The sequence below is a fragment of the Rhinopithecus roxellana genome, chromosome 21 (assembly GCF_007565055.1).
Source record: "Rhinopithecus roxellana isolate Shanxi Qingling chromosome 21, ASM756505v1, whole genome shotgun sequence".
NCBI lineage: Eukaryota > Metazoa > Chordata > Mammalia > Primates > Cercopithecidae > Rhinopithecus > Rhinopithecus roxellana.
Window position 1 is genome coordinate 29,639,528 of NC_044569.1, and position 25,667 is coordinate 29,665,194.

At 41.8% G+C, this 25,667-nt stretch overlaps 1 protein-coding gene across 5 annotated transcripts in view; it reads right to left on the bottom strand.

Annotated features, from left to right (window-relative positions):
• The window catches only part of CD226 (CD226 molecule), a 97,104-nt gene that overhangs the window by 65,982 nt on the left and 5,455 nt on the right, over nucleotides 1-25,667 (bottom strand). For 3 of the 5 annotated variants that reach the window (XM_030925727.1, XM_030925724.1, XM_030925728.1), the window contains exons 2-3: nucleotides 17,052-17,218; nucleotides 16,415-16,750 (exon numbers count right to left, since the gene is read on the bottom strand). In XM_030925727.1, coding sequence (XP_030781587.1) covers nucleotides 16,415-16,750; nucleotides 17,052-17,157 — 442 coding nt within the window. In that variant the 5' untranslated portion in view covers nucleotides 17,158-17,218. Of the gene's footprint in view, nucleotides 1-16,414; nucleotides 16,751-17,051; nucleotides 17,219-23,452; nucleotides 23,548-24,407; nucleotides 24,590-25,667 lie in introns of those variants that run through there. The other 2 variants (XM_030925726.1, XM_030925725.1) reach the window with 2 other exon arrangements.

Sequence of the window (25,667 nt, forward strand, 5' to 3'; positions counted from 1 at the left end):
AATTTCTCTCTCTCTCTAGCCTATTGTCTGAGCTCATTCCCACAAATACAGAAATTCCACAGGCCGCATGCCATCTCTGGAGGTGATTGAGAACGAAGGAGGTCGGGCATCTCTCCTCTGCACCATGAGCATAGGCAACTAGAAACAAAATCCTACCGGGACTGGAGAAGAGCCCAAAAGCTGGGGTATTGGATACATCGTTTCTGAGAAGATGAAGAGCCCAAAAGCTGGGGTATTGGATACATCGTTTCTGAGAAGATGAAGAGCCCAAAAGCTGGGGTATTGGATACATCGTTTCTGGGAAGATGATGGGCTGCATTATTCAGATCAGACTTTCAGGTAAAACCATCTAGATGACAAATACTTTTTAAAAAATACAAAGAGGTAAAAGATGAGTGCTTTGAATGAAGGCTGTTGCAATCTAGTTTGAGCTAAATGGATATGAGGTGTATATTTTGCGAGTCTAGACACTTAGATGTGAAAAATGAGGCAAAACGAAGCATAAAAGATGACTTCTATGTTTTTAAGATGTGGGAATATTGACTCAAATGAGAAAGACTGGGAGCAGGACAGATTTGTGAAAGGAGCAAATGTATGTTTTAGAAATAGGGATATTTCTATTTCCCATGAAATATCAGGCTCCATGATTATCACCAAAATTCCTATTAAAAACAACTAAATATGCAGGATTCATTTTAAAAAAAAAATAAATCATCAAATCTCTGACAACACAGGGACCACCGGAAAAATCCAGGTAGAAGTGAAAAACTGGAGACATAGGGACATGGAGGCCACTTCTGCCCTGAGCACACCTGACCAGTCTAAGCAAACGTGAATTCTGATTTTTGAACCTCATACAACACAAATGAAATAGGTGTCAAAACCCAGGACCTACCTGAAGTGAGAAGTAAAAAGAAGACCTTCCTCTTGTCGGGACCTCTGAGGGATATTCCTTCATGGTAACAATGACCTGGAAATAAGCATGCCCTCACCTGCACCCCCAGGTGAATAAGGGAAAGAAAGAAAATCCTTAAGTATTTCTAAGCACAAATCAGTCCTCATATGGATTTATAGCCTAAATTCCCATGGCATGGGTGCTCTGTAAAGCTCAGGCTGAAAGCAATCCTTTTGACTCCTCTGAGAATAAAGGCCCCTTCATTTTAGACTTCAGAGAATCCCCAGCAGGCTTTATGAAGGACTATGGGCAGCACACAGTGAAAAATAACCACGAACATAAGAAAATAAAGCAATGACAGGAAGAAAAAAAAACTGAGTAAAAAAGAAAAAAAAAAGACAGTAGAGACAGAACTACTGTAATATTACACCGTCAGACATAGATTACAAAAGAACTAAGTGTACCAATTCCAGGAAAGATGGAGGTGTGTGCGCTGTGAAACACAAATTAAGGTAGAGAGACAGAGAACCAGGAGTGAAACTTTGACAAAGCAAGTAGGTGGGGAGCAGTGTTCCAGCAATTTCTGAACCAAAGCTCTGGCAGTTGTAGTAGTTTTTTAAAATGTAAGTCCTGAATCTTCAAGAGGGGAAGAAATCAGAATAATGAAGAATGCACTCGGCAGAAAATTCATCCTGAATATGCCCCATCTGCTTTATCCCCACTTAAGCTGCCTTAGTTTAATTCTTTTTCATCTCTTGTCTGACTTATTCTCATCACCTCTGCATTAGTTTGCTAGGGCTGCCATAAAAAAGTACCACAGATTGGATGGCTTAAACAACAGAAACTTATTTTATCACAATTCTGGAGGCTAGAAACCCAAAATTCAGGTGCCAGCAGGGTTGATTCCTTTTGAGGCCCCTCTCCTTGGTTTCCAGATGACCCTCTGTGTCCTAATCTCCTCTTCTTATTTGGAAACCAGTCGTATTGGATCAGATCCCACCCTAATGACCTCACTTTAACGTAATTACCTCTGTAAAAACCCCATTTCCAAATACAGTCACCTTCTGAGATATTAGGAGTTATGACTTCAGCAAATAAACCGGGGGACAAAATTCTTCTGACTTGTCTTTCATCTATTCTCTCTTGCTTCCAATCTCTCTTCTAAACCCTGTCTGCGTGCTCTTTCTAAACTGCAGACTAATCGAAATCCCTTGCCTGAAACCTAAAGTCCAAATATCTTAGAATAGTTTACATTTGTGACACAACAATGTAACTGGAGGGAAGTGAAGCTCGACTCCCATCCCACTGCAAAGAAAATGCATCTGAGTAAGCATGTGGGTTTGCTGTGAAATGCAGTTCCAAATCAAGGGTTCTGAAGGCCCCTCTTCTAAGCAAAAATCTGGAGCTCCTGCTGATCACACATCCAATTTCTTTATCACCACTCTCCACTCCTCCAATTTCACCACCTGGCACCACTACCCACTTAAATTAGCCTTTACTCAGGCTTTATGATCCATCCCGCAATTCCCAAGCACACCAGCCTTATTTTGCTTTTGCACCATTAGCATGATTTCACTCCAGCAGGAATGCCATCCGGCTAACAGCACGACCACTCTTCAATCCATTCTCTTCTTCCCTCATCAGTAAGCTCTAGTGTCTTCTGATCTCTGAAGCTCTTTGAACGACCCCTTCCCTCACTCCACAACCCTCCTTCCCACATGCACACACATTTACTGTCACTACCCACTTCTAGCTCCACCAGTTCCCGTCCTCTGCATCCAAACAATGCAAGCATCAAGTCGCACAGAGCCTTGAGCTTGAGATGAGGGACTGGGACATTTCTCCTACGTGCCTCCAACCTCACACAGGCCCAGCATATGACAGATATTCAATAAACATTTATAGAATTCAAGAGGGGAGGAAATGGGAAGGAGAAACTTGCAGCACGGGAGCTTTCTTGGTGTGTAATTTGGGAAGACTGCTCTGGTGGGCTGCACTGTGGGGGCGGTGTCCTCCCTCACTGCAGGGCCTCAGGCCTCCCGTTTTCTTGCCTGCTTTTGTGCCTCCTATCTTTCTGCCTTCCTACCTCTACATCATCCTCCATGCCGTTGGTAGGGTCATGGCTCCAAATCATGGCCAACATGAGACTTTCACTATTTGAAAACTTTACTAACAACCAAATGAAGTCCAAAATCTGGACCTTCCACCCTCCGGCCTTCCCCTGAGCCTCTGGCCAAATTCGTTTTTCATGTGCCTCAAGCACAAAGAGCATCTCCATGGTATGTGATGTTTCTTGTGATGCACTTTCCTGTTTGAACTTCCTCCCTCTTCCTGCCAGCCCTTGTCTCCACTCATCCAAATTACACCTAGATTTCCAGGCCATGGTTTCCCCAAACCAGAAGTAACCTCTGTCACCTCCCAACTCTCCAAACCTTGCTTTAAGCTACTTTCCAAATTCCACCCTGTATTACTGTCACTTGGCCCACACATTTACATGGCCCACATGTTTACATGACATATAGGCATACATTCTTTCTTTTCCTCACAGCAAACAATAATATCTATCAACAGATTTAGATGAGATTTACGCAGATTTTTTCATTATTGTTATCATCCTTCATCCAATAAAGAGGATTCAAATACCTCTGTGTCATTTCAGCAACAAGGTTTAGCCATTTTCCCTTTGGTTCAATTCTGCTATTTTCACTGAAAACAGAATAATCGGACCACATTAAGAATGAAAATTCAAACACTGTGTCAGCACAAAGAAATACAATGCGAATAGTTGAAAATAAAATATTTTCATCATCTTTTTTTTTTTTTTTTTTTTTTTTTTTTTGAGACGGAGTCTCGCTCTGTCGCCCAGGCTGGAGTGCAGTGGCCGAATCTCAGCTCACTGTAAGCTCCGCCTCCCGGGTTTACGCCATTCTCCTGCCTCAACCTCCCAAGTAGCTGGGACTACAGGCGCCCGCCAACTCGCCTGGCTAGTTTTTTGCATTTTTTAGTAGAGACGGGGTTTCACCGTGTTAGCCAGGATGGTCTCGATCTCCTGAACTTGTGATCTGCCCGTCTCGGCCTCCCAAAGTGCTGGGATTACAGGCTTGAGCCACCGCGCCTGGCCTTTTCATCTTATTAAATGTTTGTTCTTTCCAGAAACATTTGTAGGATTTAAAGAGAATAAAAGGAAGAAGGTACAAGCCCCATGTTAAGTATTCTTTATTTCACTTAAATGAGCAACTATGTTTCTTAAAAAATAATGAGATATTTTGAGAAATCTGACGTCAGGAGTTAATGGGACTTTACAAAGGGTCTCTTTTGGGGACATATACTAACATTACCAATACAACAATTGAATTATTTGGCTGTTTCTCAGACGAAAATGGTATACATTTAACTATAGCTTCCAGTTTGCAAAGAGAAATAAATGTATTCTATTAGTGAAATGAATTAGGTAAATGACCTAAAATTTGCTATAGTCTCGGGTTCTTTATATATCATGAAGGAAATGATCCTCTCCACACAGAGGACACGGACACACACACACACACACACACACCCCTTCATGAAGCAATTCTGGAAATACCAGTGTTGGTAGCATATAGAATTTTATGTAGCTGGCCAAGAATTGGAACAAACGTGTTCTTAAGAGCCTATCTGCTAAAATGAGAATGCTAAGTTTCTTAGGTTTCTGCTCATTAAATGCTGCACCTAAATGCTCCCAGAATTAATGCCCAGATTTCATTCTGTTTTGCCACAGTCACCACTGTGTGCAGATATGATGCACATAGCTATTTACAATACTAGTAAGTAAGAATATCGTGTATTATACCTCCATCCTTGGAAGTCTTCTATCAGTATTCTATGAAACATAGCTCTTTCTCTTAAGGCAGATTACAGAGAAGACTTTTTTAAAAGTGTAAGTTGATTAAATAGCTGAAGTCAGGAAAAATTTTCTCACATTGAGAGTTATTGGATTGTGAATAATCTCTCAAGGGAAGTGCCAGAAGCCCTATCAACTGAGTTATTTAATTAAAACTGCTCAGGAGTAAGTAGAGGAGATGTTGCCTGAGGGAATAATTTCACACTGATCCCTGAAGGATTGACTTGATGGTCTTGAAATTCTTAACAGTTTCAAAATCTTAAATGTCTTCAGAATAGTCTCCTACCATTTTCTCCAAGGAAAGAAAAAGCCATTCTGCCTGCAACCTCCTCTCCCTATAAAATCAAACAAGAACAAAAACTAGCAACAAAAACCATAACTTAGAAACCAGATCTTTTTATCGATGCTACCTAAACCATCAGAGGACAGCATTAACTCAAAGAGAAAGTCACAGAGGAGCTCCAAGCATCAGTAAAAACTGAGAGCTTTACAAGCCAAGAGCTTTCGGACTTTCTTCGGTTACTTATTTTCTTTTTGTTTGCTTTTGAATATCTCAAATCTCACATTTTTTATTTTATAAAATGCAATTTATAGTCTTACTTTCAGTTAATAATGTGATCTGTCAATGGGTAAATTCCTATAAGGCCTTTTTGAAGGTCACTCACACCTACTCGCTAATCCTATAAGGAAGTTTCCCAGATCACGTGCTGGAGAACAATGCCCACTACCTGCAGCTCTCAACCTTTGAAGTGAGGAATTTTTTACAAGATCACAGAAGCAGAGATGGTCCGAGGAGGAGTCTCAATGTGTGTGGGCTGCACATGTTCCACAGTTATTTGACAGGCACTGAAGACTATAGGACACCAGCTCTTACTCATGCATGAGACCACAGTCCCCACGCTGCACTGGCACCCACACACCACCAATACCCATTCTAAAGAGGAAATATATTCCTCATGTTGTGGTTGGCAGCCGCTTTCAGTGCTGGGTAAAGAGCTGCTGTGGTAAAGGTGTGAGTTGTCTTAATCACTGAGAGTTGAAGGAGGAAAAACCAAGAACTCTGTGGTTTCCAGCTATACTCACAGAATGTTCAGAGGTAACAGGAGAATCACCGTCCAAAGCTTCAGCTGTAGCCCATTCTCTGTCAATTCAGCCAAGCATACCCCTACTCCACAACCATCTTGAAAATATAAATATCTACGATAAGAAGGGTACAGTTTCATGTTTACATTGGTAGTATAAGTAAGCAAAATGGCTACACGCAAAGATGGCAGCCAATTCCACTCCCTGCTGTGGCTTTCTTGAGTGCATTTGACAACAAGCGCAAAGTAAAAGTTTCCTCTGGATTTTACTACAACTTAGACGTGTCAAAGACTGGGGTGTCTCATGGGGCATAAAGGAGGTGAAGGAAGTAGACAGAATCCCAAGCATCGAGACAGACAGACAGACAATATTACTCTCCAAAAACCCAAGCACGTGCCCGTGCCTGTATGTGAATTCCACTGTATTGGCCATTCGATTATTGAATTCAATTGTGTATATAAATTTAGTATTATCTTGCTCTAGAGAGTTCTTAAACTTTCTCTTTTTTTTTTGATTTTTGATTACAGAGCTTTACCCGAAAGCCTGAGGGTTGATTCCCACAGAGACGTGCATTCTTGCGCCTGCTCCTTCCTGGGCTTGGCACAGGGAAAGCATGTCGATAAAAACAACCTTGGCACACGTTCTGGTAACTATCCACTTTCAGTTTCCCATTTGCTTCACCCTTGAGAAATGCAGTGACCATAACCTTGCTTTCCGTGACTCTTAAAATGCTTTTTATCATCTGCCTTCTTTATACACTATTTTATTTCATTATGGAGATTTCTAGGCCTTTAAAATGTTTGCTTCATCCCTTGTGGATTCCTTATAGATACCATTTAATATTTTTTCTTTAAACCAAAAACTGCTAAAATGTAACACTTTTTAGTCTTGTGTGTGTACATGCATATACACACACGGACATTTAAAACCTTTATTACTTATTTATAAGCTCGCCAGAATGGGCCTAAAAAGAGAGCTTATGGCTTCATTCTCTAATCAGTTGACTTGAAATGACTTTTTTTCTTATTTCTCCATCTTAAGAAAATTAAAAGTGATAGAGATACATATGATAGACAAAACTGAAAAAAAGTCTACACAAGGACTAAACAAGCTAAAAGGAATTGGTGACCCTTATAACAGGAGAATCAGAAAGACTTTCTCTGTAGCCTTCTTAACCTTGTTTGGAATTTCCTTTGACAGGCAATAGCCTTTCATACCAAGTCTCCTCCTCCATCACTTTCACTTGTCATCAATAAATATGGTGTCATTTTCATATGTTTTCTTCTTTCCTTCTGAATTTGGGATAGGCCAAAAAAAGGCCAAAATGAAAGTGTGCAAATAGCTTAATATAGACTGTAAAATACAATTGTATAATGCCTCTGGCTTCCCTTGCCTTTTGAAGCAGCAAGTCAACATGTCAACCAAGCCATGAATTGTAAACCAGAATAAATTGCATTAATTTGTTGATCAATTCTATGTGTTGGTTCAATTTTAGAGGTTTTTGTTGTTTTGTTGTTGGAGTCTTTTTTGAACAATGAAAATTATCTTCCAAAGTTGGTTACACTGGAGCCAGAGCTATCTAATTTCTAGATAATTTTCTAAAACAATTCTCCTGGAATAGTGCTCACTAATCTCAACCTCCAAATTTTCTGACTTGCCTCCTTCAAGGTTAAGTTCAAATTCCACTCTTCCACTCTGCCCTGAATTTCCAAGGTAAAATAAAATTCTATACTCTAGACTACAATAGGACTTATTTTTTTGCCTCAAATAATCATTTGTGATATACAACTTTTCTCTCCCCCAGTATTCTGCATCCTATTTAGAGCTAAGATCCATGTCTTTCTATCTTCCAAACCACCGAAAATTACATTGCACATTGTAGATTCTCAGGAAAGACTTGATAAGTGAATTAATGGGTAAGTGGGTTCAACTGCTGCAAATCAGCACACCCATTTGTAAAAGCCAGATATGAGACTTCCCTCTCCCCAGCTTTAAATCAAATTTAAAGGCTGAGATTATACCCCAGCATTAGAAAAATGCTGGCCATGCTGGCCTCAACTAATATATAGGCCAGCATGATCTTTAGAATCCCTTTCATCATAGGATTCCTCAGAACTGTCATCAATCCTGGGGCCCTTAATATTAAAGGAATCTCTTCAGTGCCACTAACCAACTGATACACACAAGAATGAATGAAAACTTTGGCTGCTATGTCAGCTGCTAGGAATCTGAACAGAGAACACTTGGCCTTGAAGGGTGTAGAGATGAGAGCCTTCTAAGAAAGAGCATGGATGGTATATAAGGAGCCTCATCCAACCTGGGAGAGAATGAGACTCTTAAAGGGAAACAGGGAGGAACATCTCTGTGCCCACTTTGAGATAAATGGACTGGAATATGGGAGATCATAGACTCAGCAAAACGTACGATACAGCCAACACAAAGTACCTACATGTCTGGAGCAAGAAAATCTAACCCTCTACTATAAATGTGAGTTCTATGTGTCTTCTGCTCTCTCAGCAATAATTCACCTGTTCGCTTTCGTCTCCCTCTCCTGACTCTCCCCGTCTTTTCTCTATGCCCTCTACATTCTTTACCATGAATACCTTCTTTAACACACTACAATGTGACCATCCTCCAAGCCACAAACTATGACCTTAGACTTCTGCCCCCATCCTTTGGTACTTTCTTAGTTAACCCTCTTGTTCACATGTGCTGGATGATCATTCAGATGACTTCAAATTGGGTATTTTCAATCCTGGTTTGTTGCTCCATAATTTCAATTGTCAGCTAGTCAAAGGCTACTTTACAATTTAATACATCTGAAACAGACTTATTTCCACTCTTCCTAGCCAAGTTGATCTCTTCATTTCACATCTTTTTCACTAAAATCATCATCTTTTAGTCCTTGGATCATAAAAATTGAAATCATTGCTGAAACTTACTTCTACCTGACCCCTAGACCATATCAGAATGAAGATTTCATCCTTACCTTAGACCTTTGAACTGCTCTAAAAATTACAATTGCATCTCTTTTCATCATTAGAAATCAGTAGATTTGGCCAGGCGAGGTGGCCCACGCCCGTAATCCCAGCACTTTGGGAGGCCAAGGTGGGGTGGATCACCTGAGGTCAAGAGTTTGAGATCAGCCTGGCCAACATGGCAAAACCCCCGTCTCTACAAAAATTAGCTGGGTGTGGTGATATGGACCTGTAATCCCAGTTACTCAGGAGGCTGAGGCAGAAGAATCACCTTGAACCTAGCAGGCGGAGGTTGCAATGAGCCGAGATCGTGCCACTGCACTCCAGCCTGGGCAACAGAGTAAGACTCTGTCAAGAAGAAAAGAAAAGAAGAGAAGAGAAGAGAAGAGAAGAGAAGAGAAGAGAAGAGAAGAGAAGAGAAGAGAAGAGAAAAGAGAGATACCAAACAGAGTAGAATTATTGGATCATAGGATTTGGGGTTTTTAACTAGCTAATGCCATATCATTTTCTAAAACAGGTATGATGGTTAATTTTATGTGTCATTTGAAGGGTGCTCTGGGATGAGATTAACATTTAAATTGGTGAATTTTGAGTAAGCAGTTTGCTCTCCATAATGTAGGTGGGCCTCATTCAACAAAAAGACCAGCCTCCCCAAGCAAGAGGGATTCTGCAGCAGATGACCTGGGTTTCATCTGTACCATCAGCTCTCCTGGGGCTGCAGCCTGCAAGCCCATGCTGCAAATTTGGGTTTATCAGTCTCCATAATCATATGATATAATTTGGTTGTGTGCCCACCCAAATCTCATCTTGAGTTGTAGTTCCCCGTAACCCTCACGTGTAGTGGGAGGAACCAGGTGGAGATAATGGAATCATGGGTGTGGTTTCCCCCATCCCGTTCTCATGACAGTGAGTTAGTTATCATGAGATCTGATAGTTTTATAAGGGGCTTCCCCCTTCTCTGGGCACTCATTCTTCTCCCTGCTGCCATGTGAAGGACATATTTGTTTCCCCTTCCACCATGATTGTAAGTTTCCTGAGGCCTCTCCACTCATGCTGAAATGTGAATCAATTAAACCCCTTTCCTTTATAAATTACCCAGTCTCAGGTATGTCTTTATTAGTGGTATGAAAATTGAGTAATACAGTAAATTAGTACAGCAGAGAATGGAGGGTTGCTGTAAAGATACCCACAAATGTGAAAGCAACTTTGGAACTGGGTAACAGGTAGAGGTTGGAACAGTTTTGATGGCTCAGAAGAAGACAGGAAAATGTAGGAAATTTGGGAACTTCCTAGAAATTTGTTGAACAACATTGACCAAAATGCTGATAGTGATATAAACAATGAAATCCAAGCTGAGGTGGTCTCAGATGGAGATAAAGAACTTGTTGGGAAGTGGAGTAAAGGTTACTCTTGCTATGCGAAGAGTTTGGTGGCATTTTGCCCCTGCCGCAGAGATCTGTGGAACTTTGAACTTGAGAGAGATGATTTAGGGCATCTGGCAGAAGAAACTTCTAAGAGGCAAAGGGTTCAAGAGGAAGCAGAGCATAAAAGTTTGGAAAATTTGCAGCCTGACCATGCGACAGAAAAGAAAACCTCATTTTCTGGTAAGAAATTCCAGCCAGCTGCAGAAATTTGCATAAGTAATGAGGAGCCAAATGTAAATCACCAAGACAATGGGGAAAATGTCTCCAAGGCATGTCAAAGACCTTCATGGCAGCCCCTTCCATCATAGGCCCAGAGGCCTAGAAGGGAAATGTGATTTTCTGGGCCAAGCCTAAGACCCCCTGCTCTATGCAGCCTCAGGACTGCATATGGTGCCATATATCCCAGCCATGGCTAAAAGGGGACAACATACAGCTCAGGCTGTTGCTCCAGAGAGTGCAAGCTCCAAGTCTTGACAGCTTACATGTGGTGTTGGGCCTGCGGGTGCACAGAAGTCAAGAACTGTGGTTTGAGACCCTCCGCCTAGATTTCAGAAGATGTATGGCAACACCTGGATGTCCATTCAGAAGCTGCTGCAAGGGCAGAGCCCTCATGGAAGACCTCTGCTAGGGCACTGCAGCAGGGAAATGTAGGATTGGAGCCCCCACACAGAATCCCCACTGGGGCACTGCCTAGTAGAGCTGTGAGAAGAGGGCCACCATCCTTCAGATCCCACAATCTGAATCTGATCCACAGACAGCTTGTACCATGCACCTGGAGAAGCCACAGACACTCAACACCAGCCTATGAAAGCAGCCAAGAGGGGAGGCTGTACCCTGGAAAGCCAGAGGGGTGGAGCTGCCCAAGACCATGGGTGTCCACCTCTTGCATCAGCATGCCCAGGATGTGGGACATGGAATCAAAGGAGATCATTTTGGAACTTGAAGTTTTAATGACTGCCCTACAGGATTTCAGACTTGCATGGAGCTAGTAGCCCCTTTGTTTTGGCCAATTTCCCTCATTTGGAATGGGTGTATTTATCAAATGCCTGTAGCCCCCTTGTATCTAGGAAGTAACTAACTTGCTTTTGATTTTACAGGCTCATAGGTGGAAGGTACTTGCCTTGTCTCAGATGAGACTTTGGACTGTGGACTTTGAGTTAATGCTGGAATGAGTTAAGACTTTAGGGGACTGTTGGAAGGGTATGGTTGTATTTTGAAATGTGAGGATGTAAGATTTGGGAGGGGCCAGGGCAAAATGATATAGTTTGTCTGTTTCCCCATCCCAATCTCATCTTGAATTGTAGTTCCCATAATCCCCATGTATTGTGGGAGGAACCCAGTGGGAGGTAGTTGAATCATGGGGCCAGTTACCCTCATGCTGTTGGGGTGAAATCTCATGGTTTTGTAAGGGGCTTTCCCCCCAGCTCAATCTGCACTTCTCCTTCCTGCCACCATGTGAAGAAGGACATGCTTGCTTCCCTTTTCACCATGATGGTAAGTTTCCTGAGGCCTCCCCAGCCATACTGAACTGTGAGTCAATTAAACCTCTTTCCCTTATAAATTACCTAGTCTTAAGTATTTCTTCCTAGCAGTGTGAGAATAGACTAATACATCATGTAAGCCAATTTCTTATAATAAACCTCCATGTATTACACATTGGTTCTCTTTCTCTGGAGAAGCCTGACTAAAACAATAGGTATACTAATTAACCCTCCTGCTAGCAGTATGTAAGGGTTCCAATCTATAGATGCCTATTTGCTTACCTTGCCTGCAAGTCTTACTCTCCTACAAGGCTGCAGCTAGTGTAATCTTCCAGGTGGTGAAAGAAAAATCTGGTTTTATGTTGTGTCTCTCTCTAAAAACTATTCAGATATGTCCCCTGGTCTGCATTACAGATGGAAGTCAAAATTCCATTAGGCACATCAATAACTTTTCAGATTTATTTCTGACATTCTGCTGCCCTGGTGAGCTGCAACTCCTTTTTTAATCATAGAATCTACTGTACTAAAGCTTTTCCTGAGACTCTAAAGTATCATAAGCTGAGCCTCTTTGCTGGTGCAGGCAGGGAGAGAGTCTCACCCTCACAGTGTCTTCCTTTCCTGTAAGGCTGCCTCTCAGGCCACCTCTACGGGTATAGATGGCCTCAGAGCCCAGGGTAAAAACCACATCTTATACACACCCAGTGCCCTAGTCAGAGAGGGCCAGGCTCTGCCTCCTGCATGAACTTTACACTTCCACTGTGCCCTTCTTTAAGCCATCAGTACCCCCAGGACACCCTTCCCTCTCTGTCTTCTCTCTTCCCCAGACCCCAGCCTCTGTAATTAAAATATTCCTTCCAATTCTTCAAAGTCCAGCATGACTTTTCTCTACTGTGACCCTCCATGGTTCATTCTGCTGGAGTTAAGGTCTCTGACTCTTCAGAAAAATCAACTGGGATCACTCTGGTGGTGTCATTTAGCAGCTTGAGAACCTTGGACAAGTGAGTTTACCACCCTGAACCTCAGTGTTGTATCACAGGAACACATTACCTCCCCATGGTACTTCATAAGGATTAAATGAACTGACACTCAGTTGCATCCTACAGAGCAGGCACCCGGTAAACACTAGGTGGCAGAACATTCTGAGTGGGTCACTCATTTGGGGGGTATTTCTGTAAATGCAACTATATTTGCTTTAACTGGCTAATAAAGCCAGAGACACGTAGGTGACAGTAATTTTCTCCATGACCCCACAAACTCTGCCAGAAAGGGCTACCTTGAAAATGTTGTCCCCCAAGTCATCTCTGCATATTTTCTCACAAACTAGGTAAAAACAAATGCATTTATTCTTACCATTAGAGTCTCTAAATCAACTGTTAATAAAGAAATGCCTGTTCTGGAAAGAACACATATTTTCAAATAACTTCATATTAGTAGTACCATTTATTCAGAATAAGATGTCCCATTTGCTCTTAAACTCTAGGCTGAAAGCTGGAGGGGAGTAGCATTGATAGGAGGTACAATGGCCAAGGTCTCCTTCTTTGAGGGCCCTGGTGGGTTCCCATGTCCCCCAGGCTGACAGTTGCATCAGTTTGCAACTTTATCTGCTGGGACATATGCGAAACTTGGGGCCTTGGAAAGACCACTAGACTTCACTGCACTTCAATGTCATCACCTGTAAGATCAGGCAATACAAACGTTCAAGTGCACACAGGAGATTCAAGGAGGAAGTCTATGAAGATCCAGACTATGTAAAATTCCACACATAATAAGTTATCAGTAAATAGCAAAAATCAACATATTTACAGAGCATAAGGCCCAACTCCTTCATCCTTCTGAAGTTCTTACAAATCTATTATATAAACTAGGATTTCTAGATTCCAAGTCTGATTTCTTTTTACTATTTAATGTATTTTCAACTCCCCCTTTACAGTATTTGCAATCCCAGTATGTTGTTACTAAAGTACATAAGAAAATTGTAAGCACACCTAAGGTTAATTTTGAAATACAAGTAGTATTTTTTAAACTCACTATCATTCTTAGTTTAAAAAAGTGAAGCTCTCAAACTCTCAAAATTGGGTAGAATGCCTTCACTAGCCCATTGCATCAATCTGCTCTTTAAAATATAAATGATCAAAACAAGAGCAATGGATCATGGCTAAGGATACCATCATGAAGAATTCAAACTAGATGGACAGCTGGTACCCCTTCCTCTGACTGATAACTGACTGAAAATCTCCACATTGTATTTTTTTAAGCCCCATGAAGGGGAGAGCTCTCTTTTCCTAGCCTCAAAAAATAGCAGTAATGACAAATCTGGATGAAAACAACAGGAAATATTCCTAAGACCATTCATATGTGATGCTAAAAATCCTACCTTTGCATAATAACCATCATTTAGTTCTTTACAGGTTAGCCCCATCCTCTATCCTGAAAGGTCGAGCTATTTTCAGTTGGTTGTCCTGTGACAGAAACCAAAACAGCTAATTTGGAACCCAAACTTTAAAGTCACACCACACAAGGCAGCAGTGGGGAGTGCATCCTGTTCTAGTTTTGGTGGCTCAGGCCTTGTTTCCAATGGCTCACTCTATGTTAAAAGCTTTGCCAATCTGCTACTTCACCTGCCTGATTTACTACACAGTAAAAACTTCCAAGCAGAATTTAACAGGTGTCTACATACAACAGCAAATGAGGACTTGTATGGTGAAATGGAGTCTTTAATAAACATTTAACTAAAGAAACATTGCAGATTGACACTCTATAAGCCTCACCTATATACACAAAATTAGTCTTCACCCTAGCCACACCTAAAGAGAAAGGGAAAACTAAATACATGAAGATGTTTCTTACCTCCTGACTATTTGATATTCCTCATATAATTCTGTAATTGTTCTTTTAGCACATAGACCCCTTAAAAATAAAGCACTATTATGTCAGATGTCATATAATGTTCTTCTCTATACAGCCATGGGGTATAATTTGAGAGACACCACACAAGAAACACACAGCTCCAAAAATATTCCCTTCTTTAGATTGTCACTAATATCTGAAAATTTCATTATTCGTCCTTTTGGATCACAAGCATAGGAAATAATTATAAGATGTATCATTCTCTGACTACCATGGGCCAAGTTCTTTAAATATATCATCCCTCAGCCATTCAACAAATAGAATGGTACTACCAACCCAATTTCCTGTTCAGGAACCTGAGATTTAGAGGAATGGAGCAACTAACACAAGGTTGATGGAAAGTGATGACTATAAACTCAAGTGTTTCCAATATACTACAACCAGTTCATGTGGTCATCACTAGAAAGACAAAATCACAATCTCTGGTAAGTAAAGCAAAAAACACTCCAAGGGATCATTGGGTTCTTTCTGCCACCACAGCTCAAATTTATGAAGAATGTGTCCTCTCTAGCTAAACCTGGAGGAGGTGAAAGATGGAGCCAGGGCCAAGCATGGTGGCTCATGCCTGTAACCCTGGCACTTTGGGAGGCCAAGGCAGTTGGATCCCTTGAGCTCAGGAGTCCAAGACCAGCCTGGGCAACATGTTGAAACCTCATCTCTACAAAAAATAATAAAATAAAAACAACAATTAGCCTGGCGTGATGTATTAGTCCATTTTCACGCTGCTGATGAAGATATTCCCAAGATTGGGCAATTTACAAGAGAAAGAGGTTTAACTGGACTTACAGCTCCACATGGCTGGGGAAGCCTCACACTCCAGGTGGAAGGCAAGGAGGAGCAAGTCTCGTCTTACATGGATGGCAGCAGGCACAGAGAGAGCTTGTGCAGGGGAACTCCTCTTTTTTAAACCATCAAATCTCGTGAGACTTATTCACTATCATGAGAACAGCATGGGAAAGACTTGCCCCCATGATTCAATTACCTCCCACCCCGTCCTTCCCACAACACATGGGAATTCAAGATGAGATTTGGGTGGGGACACAGCCAAACCATATCACGTGGTAATGCACACCTGCAGCCCCAGCTACTTGCGGGGCTGAGGTAGGAGAATCACTTGAGCCCAGAAGCTGGAGGTTGCAGTGAGCCAAGATCATGCTACTGTACTCTAGCCTGGGTGACAAAGTGAGACTTTCTCAAAAAAAAGAAAAGAAAAAATAAGGAAGGAAGGAAGGAAGGAAGGAAGGAAGGAAGGAAGGAAGGAAGGAAGGAAGGAAGGAAGGAAGGAAGGAAGGGGAAAGAGAGAGAGAGAAAGAAAGAAACAAACTAACTAACTTAGATTTGGTACTGCAGGAAGAACCTTGAACATCCAGAGGTTGAAGTGAGTGCTGAGTGTCCAGCAGAAGGCAATGGTGCTACGTCGCTGTGATAAAAGCCCTGAAAGGAAGGCATCAGGATCCTGAACCCATGTGTTGCCAGCATCAGTTTAATCAAGGCTTAGGTTATCATTAAGACAACATAAAACCTGCACTTTCTCCTACTACATTCAAATTTGAAAGGCATTTCTACTCGGACAAAACAGCACAGTCAGAAAAATGAAACAGACTCCCAAGATTGCTCCTTCAAAGTCGTAACATCAAAGCATCTAGAAACGGAATTGGAGAATGCCACAGAAATACGAGAAAGCATTCTATAGCTTCTACTTGGGCTTTATAGAAACAAATGTTGTAGGTGGATAAAAAAGGATTAAAAAAAAAACTTGCCCTTACCTGACTGTACCACCTGTATCACCTTCTGCCAAGTTCCCTGTGGGTAAATGTAAAGAGAGCAGGAATAGTAGCCAACATCATCTTCAGAGGCATTCCGAAAGAAAAGAGTCATGTTGTTGGAAGCCATCGTTGAATTCAAAAAGTAAACCCTCTCAGCATAGGGCTTCCTTATGACCATGCCATGAGTAGGGCTGAAAATGGCTATGGAATCCTTCTCGGTCCCGATCTTGAACCACTCCACCTGTGTTAAGATGCCCACTGATGGATATACACATTCTAGAGACATATTCTCAGCAAAGGGAACTGATGTATGCCAAAGCACCTCTTCACATAGAGCTGAAATATACAACATCACATTAATTCTGTTAGCCTTGATGATGAAAACACCAAATCAATATCTTACACTTTTGAAGCCCTAGCAGGACAGTGCATTGAGATCACAGTAAAGGATGACAGTTTCTGCCTTCATCTAAAAAGGTGTCCTACTGATAATTGGAAAATGTAACTTTTAGGTTTTCTGAACAAGTGAGAAATTATCCTAGCCAACTAAAGAGCATTGTAAATTCTGAATATGCCACCCTGTAAGAACAAAAACAGGAGCAAAAATTTTAAATGAAGATATAAAGATCATCTTTACCTCTGTATACATGAAGAAGAGCCAAAAGTAAAGTAAGATAATCCATCTCTGGAAGCTGTTTAAAAGACTGGTCTATTTTTAAAAATTGTTTTTTATAATGTGACATGCAGATCCCAGCACAATGCAGTTTCCTTCCTCTCAGATGTTATCAGTCGTGTCTTCTTTTTCTAGAGTAAGAACACAGGAAAAAGGCCTTAGCTTAAAAGACACAGGTTTGCTTTCGTATGAGGATGGGCAGATTTGAGTTACTTCTCTCTCGGGGAACCAGTCGGCTTATTTTCAAGCTTTCATGTTCTACAAGGAGTCATTCATTCAACAAACATGTGCTGCATGCATTCTCTGTGCTTAACTCTGCCTGCCTAATACAAAAAAAAAACTATTAGAACTTACATTCTATGGGGAAGAGGCAGACACTAAAATAAAGATGTAAAAATATAAATAATAAGTGAAAGGTGGTGCATGCATGGAGCAGGGAAGTCCTCAGTGAGAGCATAAAATGAGGCAGAGGCTGGAGTGGGTGGAGGGAGCCAATGCCCAGTACTGACAGCCCATCCTGTGGCCTTCCTTTCACCTCTTCCTCCTTCCTGATCTCAGGCATTTGCGTTGGTGAGGACCAAAAAACAAATCAAAAGTTCATCAGATACAAAAGTATGGTGGCCCAGAGCACATGCAGATCTACCATTATGCAAGATTTAACTTTTGATTTTGAAATAATAGGAGTCAGAAGAAGTCACAAAGAGAGTACAGAGTACAGAGTACAGAGTACAGAGAGGTCCCTGCTCCCAGGTTCTTCCAGGGCCATATCTTACATAATTATAGTACAATATCAAAACAGGATTCATTTTTCAGGGTCATCATTGCTCTCTTCTTTTATAAAATACAAGTTCCAATTTTTTTTTTTTTTTTTTTTTTTTTTTTTTTTTGAGATGGGGTCTCGCTCTGCCGCCCAGGCTGGAGTGCAGTGGCGTGAACTCGGCTCACTGCAAGCTCTGCCTCCCGGGTTCACGCCATTCTCCTGCCTCAGCCTCCCGAGTAGTTGGGACTACAGGCGCCCGCCACCTCGCCCGGCTAGTTTTTTTGTATTTTTTAGTAGAGACGGGGTTTCACCGTGTTAGCCAGGATGGTCTCGATCTCCTGACCTCGTGATCCGCCCGCCTTGGCCTCCCAAAGTGCTGGAATTACAGGTGTGAGCCACCAAGCCCGGCCTAAAGTTCTAATTCTTAAGAACTTGTTAGGAATATATTAGCACGTCAGTGTAAAAAGTATACCCCTATAAAAAGAGGAATTGTATAAATGCATTTGACCCTGGTAAGAGTGTCAAAATAGGAGATGAGTAAAAATTGGGAAAAGTAGGAGCAGAAACCACTGAAGACAATTTTATCTAAGGCCAACCCTGAACTTTGTGACTCAGTCTCAAAATGTATCAGCAAGTGTCCACTACTCAGCATGAGTATCTAATGTGGGAACTTTCTCAGGGAATAGAAAATCAACAATGTAATGATAATCAGAACAAATTGTAATGTGTGCATATAATCAAGCATGGTGTTACTTTGTATTTATATGGCATATTTTCTAAAAGCTTTCACATCTGTGATATTATTTGTGCCTCTAGTTGTTTTGTGATGTAGTCAAAAGAGGTATCTGTTATCTCTGTTTTGCAAATAAGTCAATCCAACAATTCCTCCAAATTTTACTGAGTCCCCTGCTTAGTCCCTTGGAAATACAATCATAAAGAGGACACATCTCTGCTCTCAGGTTATGCATAAGATAGTGGCTCATATCAATTTTAAAGGCAATTTATCACAGCAAAACGTGATCATCTCTACACAAAGTCATCTGCTAAGTTTTATGACAGCCAGAGAGAGGACAAATCATTCTAATAGATTGTGGAAAAGGCTTTATAGAAAAAGTGGGAGAAAGACAGAGGCGTGACAATGGGGATATTTCAGGAAATGGTGTGACTACAGTCTTGCGGGTGGGGAAGGGACCGAAAGTGAGACTGAGTCTGGATTGAAAGGTGACGTGAGTGACACACATAAAGGAACTGAAACGTGGCAATCAGAAACCGTGGCGTCATGCTGATGTCTGTAACTCCAGCACCCAGCACAATTCCCCAGGCAAAGCAGGCTCACAGTAACGCCTGTGATGTCAACACATCCCTGAGAGGAACATGGAGCCGCCCAGGAGCTGATGGAGGAAGGGGTGCACACAACTTCGTGTTTTGGAAAGATAATCTTGGTCACTGTACAGAACAAACAGGAGTGGCAAGGACATGGAAGACTTCCATCAGAGTTGGAAAAATTAATTTCATCTATTATGTCCTAATGACAAGATTTTCTCCTGACAGGCACAGGCAAAAATAAAACTACAAATCCCGGGCTAAACCAAGTCCAGAGAATTCCTGAGGTCCTCAGGACAGGGTCCCCCTAAGTACCCCTCCAGCATTCATATCTTCTGCCTCAGAACTGCGTCCCTTCGCACACGAACACACACATCGATACACGCACACATTGACACACTCACACACTCAAACGCATGAACCCACACATGCTCTCTCCCACACATGCACGCACTCACACACACACATGCAGTCTCACGCATGCACTCACACAAGCTCTACCACAGTCACACACACAGCATGCACGCATATACATATACACTCACACACACGCTCAGTCTCAATCACATGCATGTACATACATACTCTCACATTCACGCACACTCACACACATCCATGCACTTACATATTATCACACTCACATATGCACACTGTCTCACACAATCACATGCATGTGCACACATACTCTTACACATCCATACACGCACTTACACATGCTGTCACACTCACATGTGCACACTCACACTTTCTCACAATCTCACAATCACATGCATGTGCACACATACTCAAACACTCACATATGCATGCACTCACACACATGCACTCACAGGCATGCACTTATACATGTCCTCACACATGCTCACATATGCACACTGACGCACAATCTCACACAATCACATGCATGTGCACACATACTCTCAAACACACTCATACATGCATATACTCACACGCACACACACGCACATGCATGCACTTACACATGCTCACACACATTTGCACACACTCACACATTCTGTGTCTCGCTCTCACACACACACACACACACACACACACTGCACCTGGAGTGATCTCAAAACAGAGTGTATGGCCAAAGTCGAAAGTACTACCTGCTCTTTCACAGAAAAAGTTTTTCATACCCCCGGTCTAGTTGGAAAGACAGACATCAGACGAACATACAAATAAATGCACAGTTATGAAGCGCATGTCACGTTATGAAAAGGAAGCAACACACACAGGCATGGGAGAGAACGGCTGGGGCTGCAGCCCAGCAGAGGCTGTGTCAGGTTGGTGGTCAGGAAAGGCTCTCGGGCAGTGAAGTGTGTTCTGGAATCTGCAGAAGCAGGAGGCTGTAGCCACATGCAGGGTGTGGCCAGGTGTGAGGACGAGTAGTCCAGGTGGATAGGAGAGCAGGTGCACAAAGTCAGAGACTTTGTGGGTTAGGAGTACAGGCATGATCTACCACGCCCAGCCCGAAAACTATGATTGATTTGAGGGGTCAGAGAAGCCAACTATGGCCTAAGTTGGCCCATCAGAGTGAAGGAAGTTATTCACATTCCATACCAGAAAAACAGCACAGAATATGAACAGTTTCTCTTCTCTCCATCCCTGTTTCTATTTTTATCTCCTCTCATTATGCATGAACAAGAATGCTGTCCTGTTTACCACCGGCAGCCACATCGAAGGACAAACAGGGTGGTAGAGAGAGACAGAACGAACATGGGGCTCAGATGGCGTTACTGAGCTACTGAATCCACCAACTCTGAAGTCTGAACATATTATATAGAATTACAAGGGGCCCTGAATAGCCAGAATGGTATTGAAAAAGAAGAAAATGCTGAAAGACTAATATTTCCCAATTTCAAAACTGTAGTACACAGCTACAGTAATCAAAACAGTGTGACTATTGGCATATACATAGACAAATAGACCAAGGAAACTGAAATGATCAAAACAGACGTTAGGCAGGATGCGGAGAAAAGAGAACATTTATACACTGTTTGTGAGAAGGTAAATTAGTACAACGCCTATGGAAAATAGTTTGGCGATTCCTCAAAGAACTAAAAATAGAATTACCATTAGATCCAGCAGTCCCACTACAGGGTGTCTACCCAAAGGAAATCAATATATCAAAAATATACCTGTCCTTGTATGTTTATTGCAGCACTATTCACAATAACCAAGATATGGAATCAACCTGAGTGTCTATCAGTGAAGGATAAAGAAACTGTGGTACATACACACAGTGGAGTACTACACAGCCATAAAAAGAAGGAAGTCTTTTGCAGCAACATAGATAGACTGGGAAGCCATTATATTAAACGAAACAGCTCAGACACAGAAACTCAAATACCACATGTTCTCACTCATAAATGGGAGCAAAATAATGTGTACCCATGGACATATAGTATGCAATAATGGACATCAGAGACTTGAAAGAATGGGAGAGTAGGAAGGGGTGAGGGATAGAAATTACTTAATGCGTACAATATATATTATTCAGGTGATGGTTATATTAAAAGTCCAGACTTCACCACTACATAAAACTGCCCTTGTACAAAACTGCCCTTGTACCCCTTGAATTTATACAAATAAAAATAATAATAAGCCCATACATCTATGAACAATTGATATTCAACAAGGTGCCAACCCCACTGAATGGGGAAAGAACAGCTTCTTCAATAGATGATCCTGGGGCAACTGGATAGCCACATGCCAAAGCACGAAACTGGATCCCCACCTCCCATGAAACACAAAAACTAACTCAAAATGGGTTGACCTAAATATAAGACCTTAGACTGTAGAAATCTTAGAATAAAGCACAGGGGTAAATTTTCAAGACCTGGAAGTTGGCAATGGATTCCTAGATATGACACCAAACCTATGGGCAACAAAAGACAAAAAATAAATTGGGCTTACCAAAATTAAAAACTTTTGCGCATCAAAGGACATTTTCAAGAAAGTGAAAAGTCACCCTACAGAATGCAGGCACATATTTGCAAATAATCTATCTGACGATGGTCTAAGATCCATAACATAGAAGGAACTCTCACACTTTAACATAAAAGAAACAACCCAATTTTCAAATGGACAAAGTACTTGAATAGACATTTTCTCCAAAACATGCTCAACATTATCAGTCAGCAAGGAAACACAAATACAAACCACAATGAGAACTCACTTTATATCCACTAGGATGGCTATAACCAAAAAGAGAAAAATAAGTATGTTAGGGAAAATGTGGAGAAATTGGAACCCTTGTGTACTGCTGCACAAAGGTTGTAAAGAAATGTAAAATAATGCAGCTGCTGTGAAAAACAGTTTAGAGATTCTTCAAAAAGTTCAACAGGATTACTATATGATGCAGCAGTTTTACTCCTAGGTATATACTCAAAAGAATATACTCAAACCAATACTTGCAGACCAATGTTTATAGCAGCATTATTCACAAAAGCCAGAAGGTGGTAACAACCCAAAGGTCTGTCAATGGGCGAATGAATGAACAAATTGTGATCAAATCCATACAATGGAATATTACTCAGCCATGAAAAGGAATGAAGGGCTGATGCATGCTACAACATGAATAAGCCTTGACAACATTATGCTAAGTCAAACAATGCAGAAACAAAAGGCCACATTTTGTAAGAATCCATTTATATGAAATATCCAGATAGTTAAATCCATGGAGATGGAGAGCAGATTGGTGACTGCCAGGGACTGTTGGAAGGAGGGAATAGGGAGGGACTGTTTAAGGTATGGGGTTTTCTTTGAAAATGATGAAAATGTTTTGGAATCTGATAAAAGTGGTAGTCGCAGAACATTGTAGATGTACTAAATGCCACCGAACTGTACACTTTAAAATGTTTAATCTTGGCCGGGTGTGGTGGCTCACACCTGTAATCCCAGTACTTTGGGAGGCCAAGGCAGGTGAATCACTTTAGGTCAGGAGTTCAAGATCAGCCTGGCCAACATGGTGAAACCGCATCTCTACCAAAACTACAAAAATTAGCTGTGCATGGTGGTGTGCAACTGTAATCCCCGCTACTTGGGAGGCTGAGACAGGAGAATCGCTTGAACCCAGGAGGCATAGGTTGCAGTGAGCCGAGATCGTGCCACTGCACTCCAGCCTGGTCAACAGAGCAAGACTCCATTTCAAAAAAAAAAAAAAAAAGTTTAATGTTATGTTGAATAAATCTTAGGAGAACAATGTCACATGAATTTCACCTCAATTTTTAAAAATTATTGCTAGTGAATAACAAGAGTTCACATTCACCCCAGGTCTTACCAATGGATGACGCCACCCCATCTTGCTGTTGGCCACGTATTTATCTATTTCAGTTGATCCTCCGACCACCCCGGTCCAAAGATGCCAAGTACATTCTAAGAACACAGTACATTATCATAGTATAGTCTAAGCATAGAGTCCATGGACACACTCTGTGTCACAACTTTGTGATAACAGCTGGAAGTAAATAATGCAAAGAATCATGATAGTCGAGGTTGCCAGATAAATGATATATTTTTAAAAATCATTATGTGCTTATTCAACAAATGCCAAAACATATATATTTTCTGAGGGAGGGGTCAGGGTTGGGTAAAGCGGGGTAGAGGGGCAGGTAGAGAGGTAGAAGGGTGGAGGGCCAAGCAGGCATTTGCAACACTGTGCTGCCTTGCATCCTCAGACAAATGAGATAAAACATAGCATCATCCACTCTCGGTGGCTTCTACGATCAAGCCCAAAGCGAACTTCCTCACTCAGGATGAAGAAACGAGGTGCGTGGGAGGAGGACTGGAAAAGGGTACTAACTGGTAATAACTTGTAGGAACTCCTTATTCCCAAGGCATCTAAAGCCAACTAGTCAAGAGACAAAGAAAACTTAAGTGTATTTGCACCCTGGAATCGAGGGCCCTAGAAGTCACGGATTCGAATGAAAGGGGCAGAAAGACTTGCAGCTGAAGACAAAGTTCAGCTGTTACGACTTTGCTAGAGATGAGCCCGATTTATCAACATCTAACCAAAGACAAATAGAGATGGCACTTGAGCTATTTTTGTTGCGTCAGCAGCCATTTTTTGCATGATTTATGAAGGGATTTTGGCTTGAGGTTTTTTTCTAATAGAGCTATCTGTATAAAAGAGCTTTGTCCTCAAGGAAGTCATTAATCAAAATATTACTGGATTTCTCTACTATTAAAAATATCTCAGCTAACCACAAGAGCATGAATTCATCTCACAAGCTTGCCTCTGAATGCAGACTCCTAGGTGTCCTGGCAGGGTGGGGACAGGGAACACTCTTCGGCCACACTGTTCATCTTCCCGTAGGCTGTCCACGCAGGCAGAACCTTCCCTGTCACCTCAGTTTCGTTGTTTCTGCTACTTACAATATGTCCTGCTTCCCCAGATGTCTCTTCGGTTTCTGGGCATTGGGAGGAGTCTCCTGGTGTCTACTCAATGACCCCACCTTCCCCAGTTGATGCAAAGACACCTGATGTGTGTGATGGAGAATGTGCTCTGATATCTTTCGACACTTGCTTGGAAAACAATTCACATGCTGCAAAGCAGAGGACTGCTAACAGAAAATCTAGCTCAACTCAGAACAAGTGACTGGGGCTGGGAAGATAACAGTGTGAGGTCCTTTGCTCCCTCCGCTCTTTCTCAGATGTGAGGGTTTGTCTGCCTGCCTTCTGCTGGGATGCCCCAGCTGTTAAGACACTCCTGCTTCCAGTAAGATTTCCATAGGAACACAATAGCCTGGGTTTCTGCTCCCTTCCTCAAATAATCCCATTAAGAGAATCTTTTCAATGTGGGCCGCATGGTCTACTCTAGACCATGATGCCCTTAGAACCTTGGCAAGTCGTACACATGTCCCCAGGAGTGAGGCTACTACTGAGTGACCAGTAGAACCCCACTTCCAGTCAACGCAGACTCCCGCTGGGGTTCAGCAGGGATCCTCTAGGACAGGGCTCTGAAACTATGGCCTGAGGGCTGCATGCAGCCCACTGTCTGATTTCCATAAACAGTTTGGTCGGAGACAGTCATGCTCATTTGGTTACATACCATCTACCACTGTTTTTGTGCTACGATGCTGGAACCAAGAGGTGTTAGGTGACAACTGACAGACACCACGTGGCCTACAAAGCTGTAAATATTAACTATCTGGCCCTTTACAAAAAAAGCTTCCCAACCCTTGAGTAGGATAATAAATCTTTGGATCATGGACATTTATTATTTAAGTTCATCCTTTTTCAGTCTTGCTGGAGAGAAGGAAGATTTAGCTTGATAGACCAGATGCTGGTAAAATTAGCTCAGTTTTCTTATTCTCGAGAACTTTACTATCAGATCTATTATAAACACAATTCTAGAGACAGACTGACAAAAAGTACTTAAATGGCACCCTTTTACTACAAACTGCACCCCTCATTAAACTAACAGTTTACACAACACCGAGCACTTAACTTACTCCAGCTTTTTCTGGCAGCTCTTTTCCTGCTGCATCAACTTG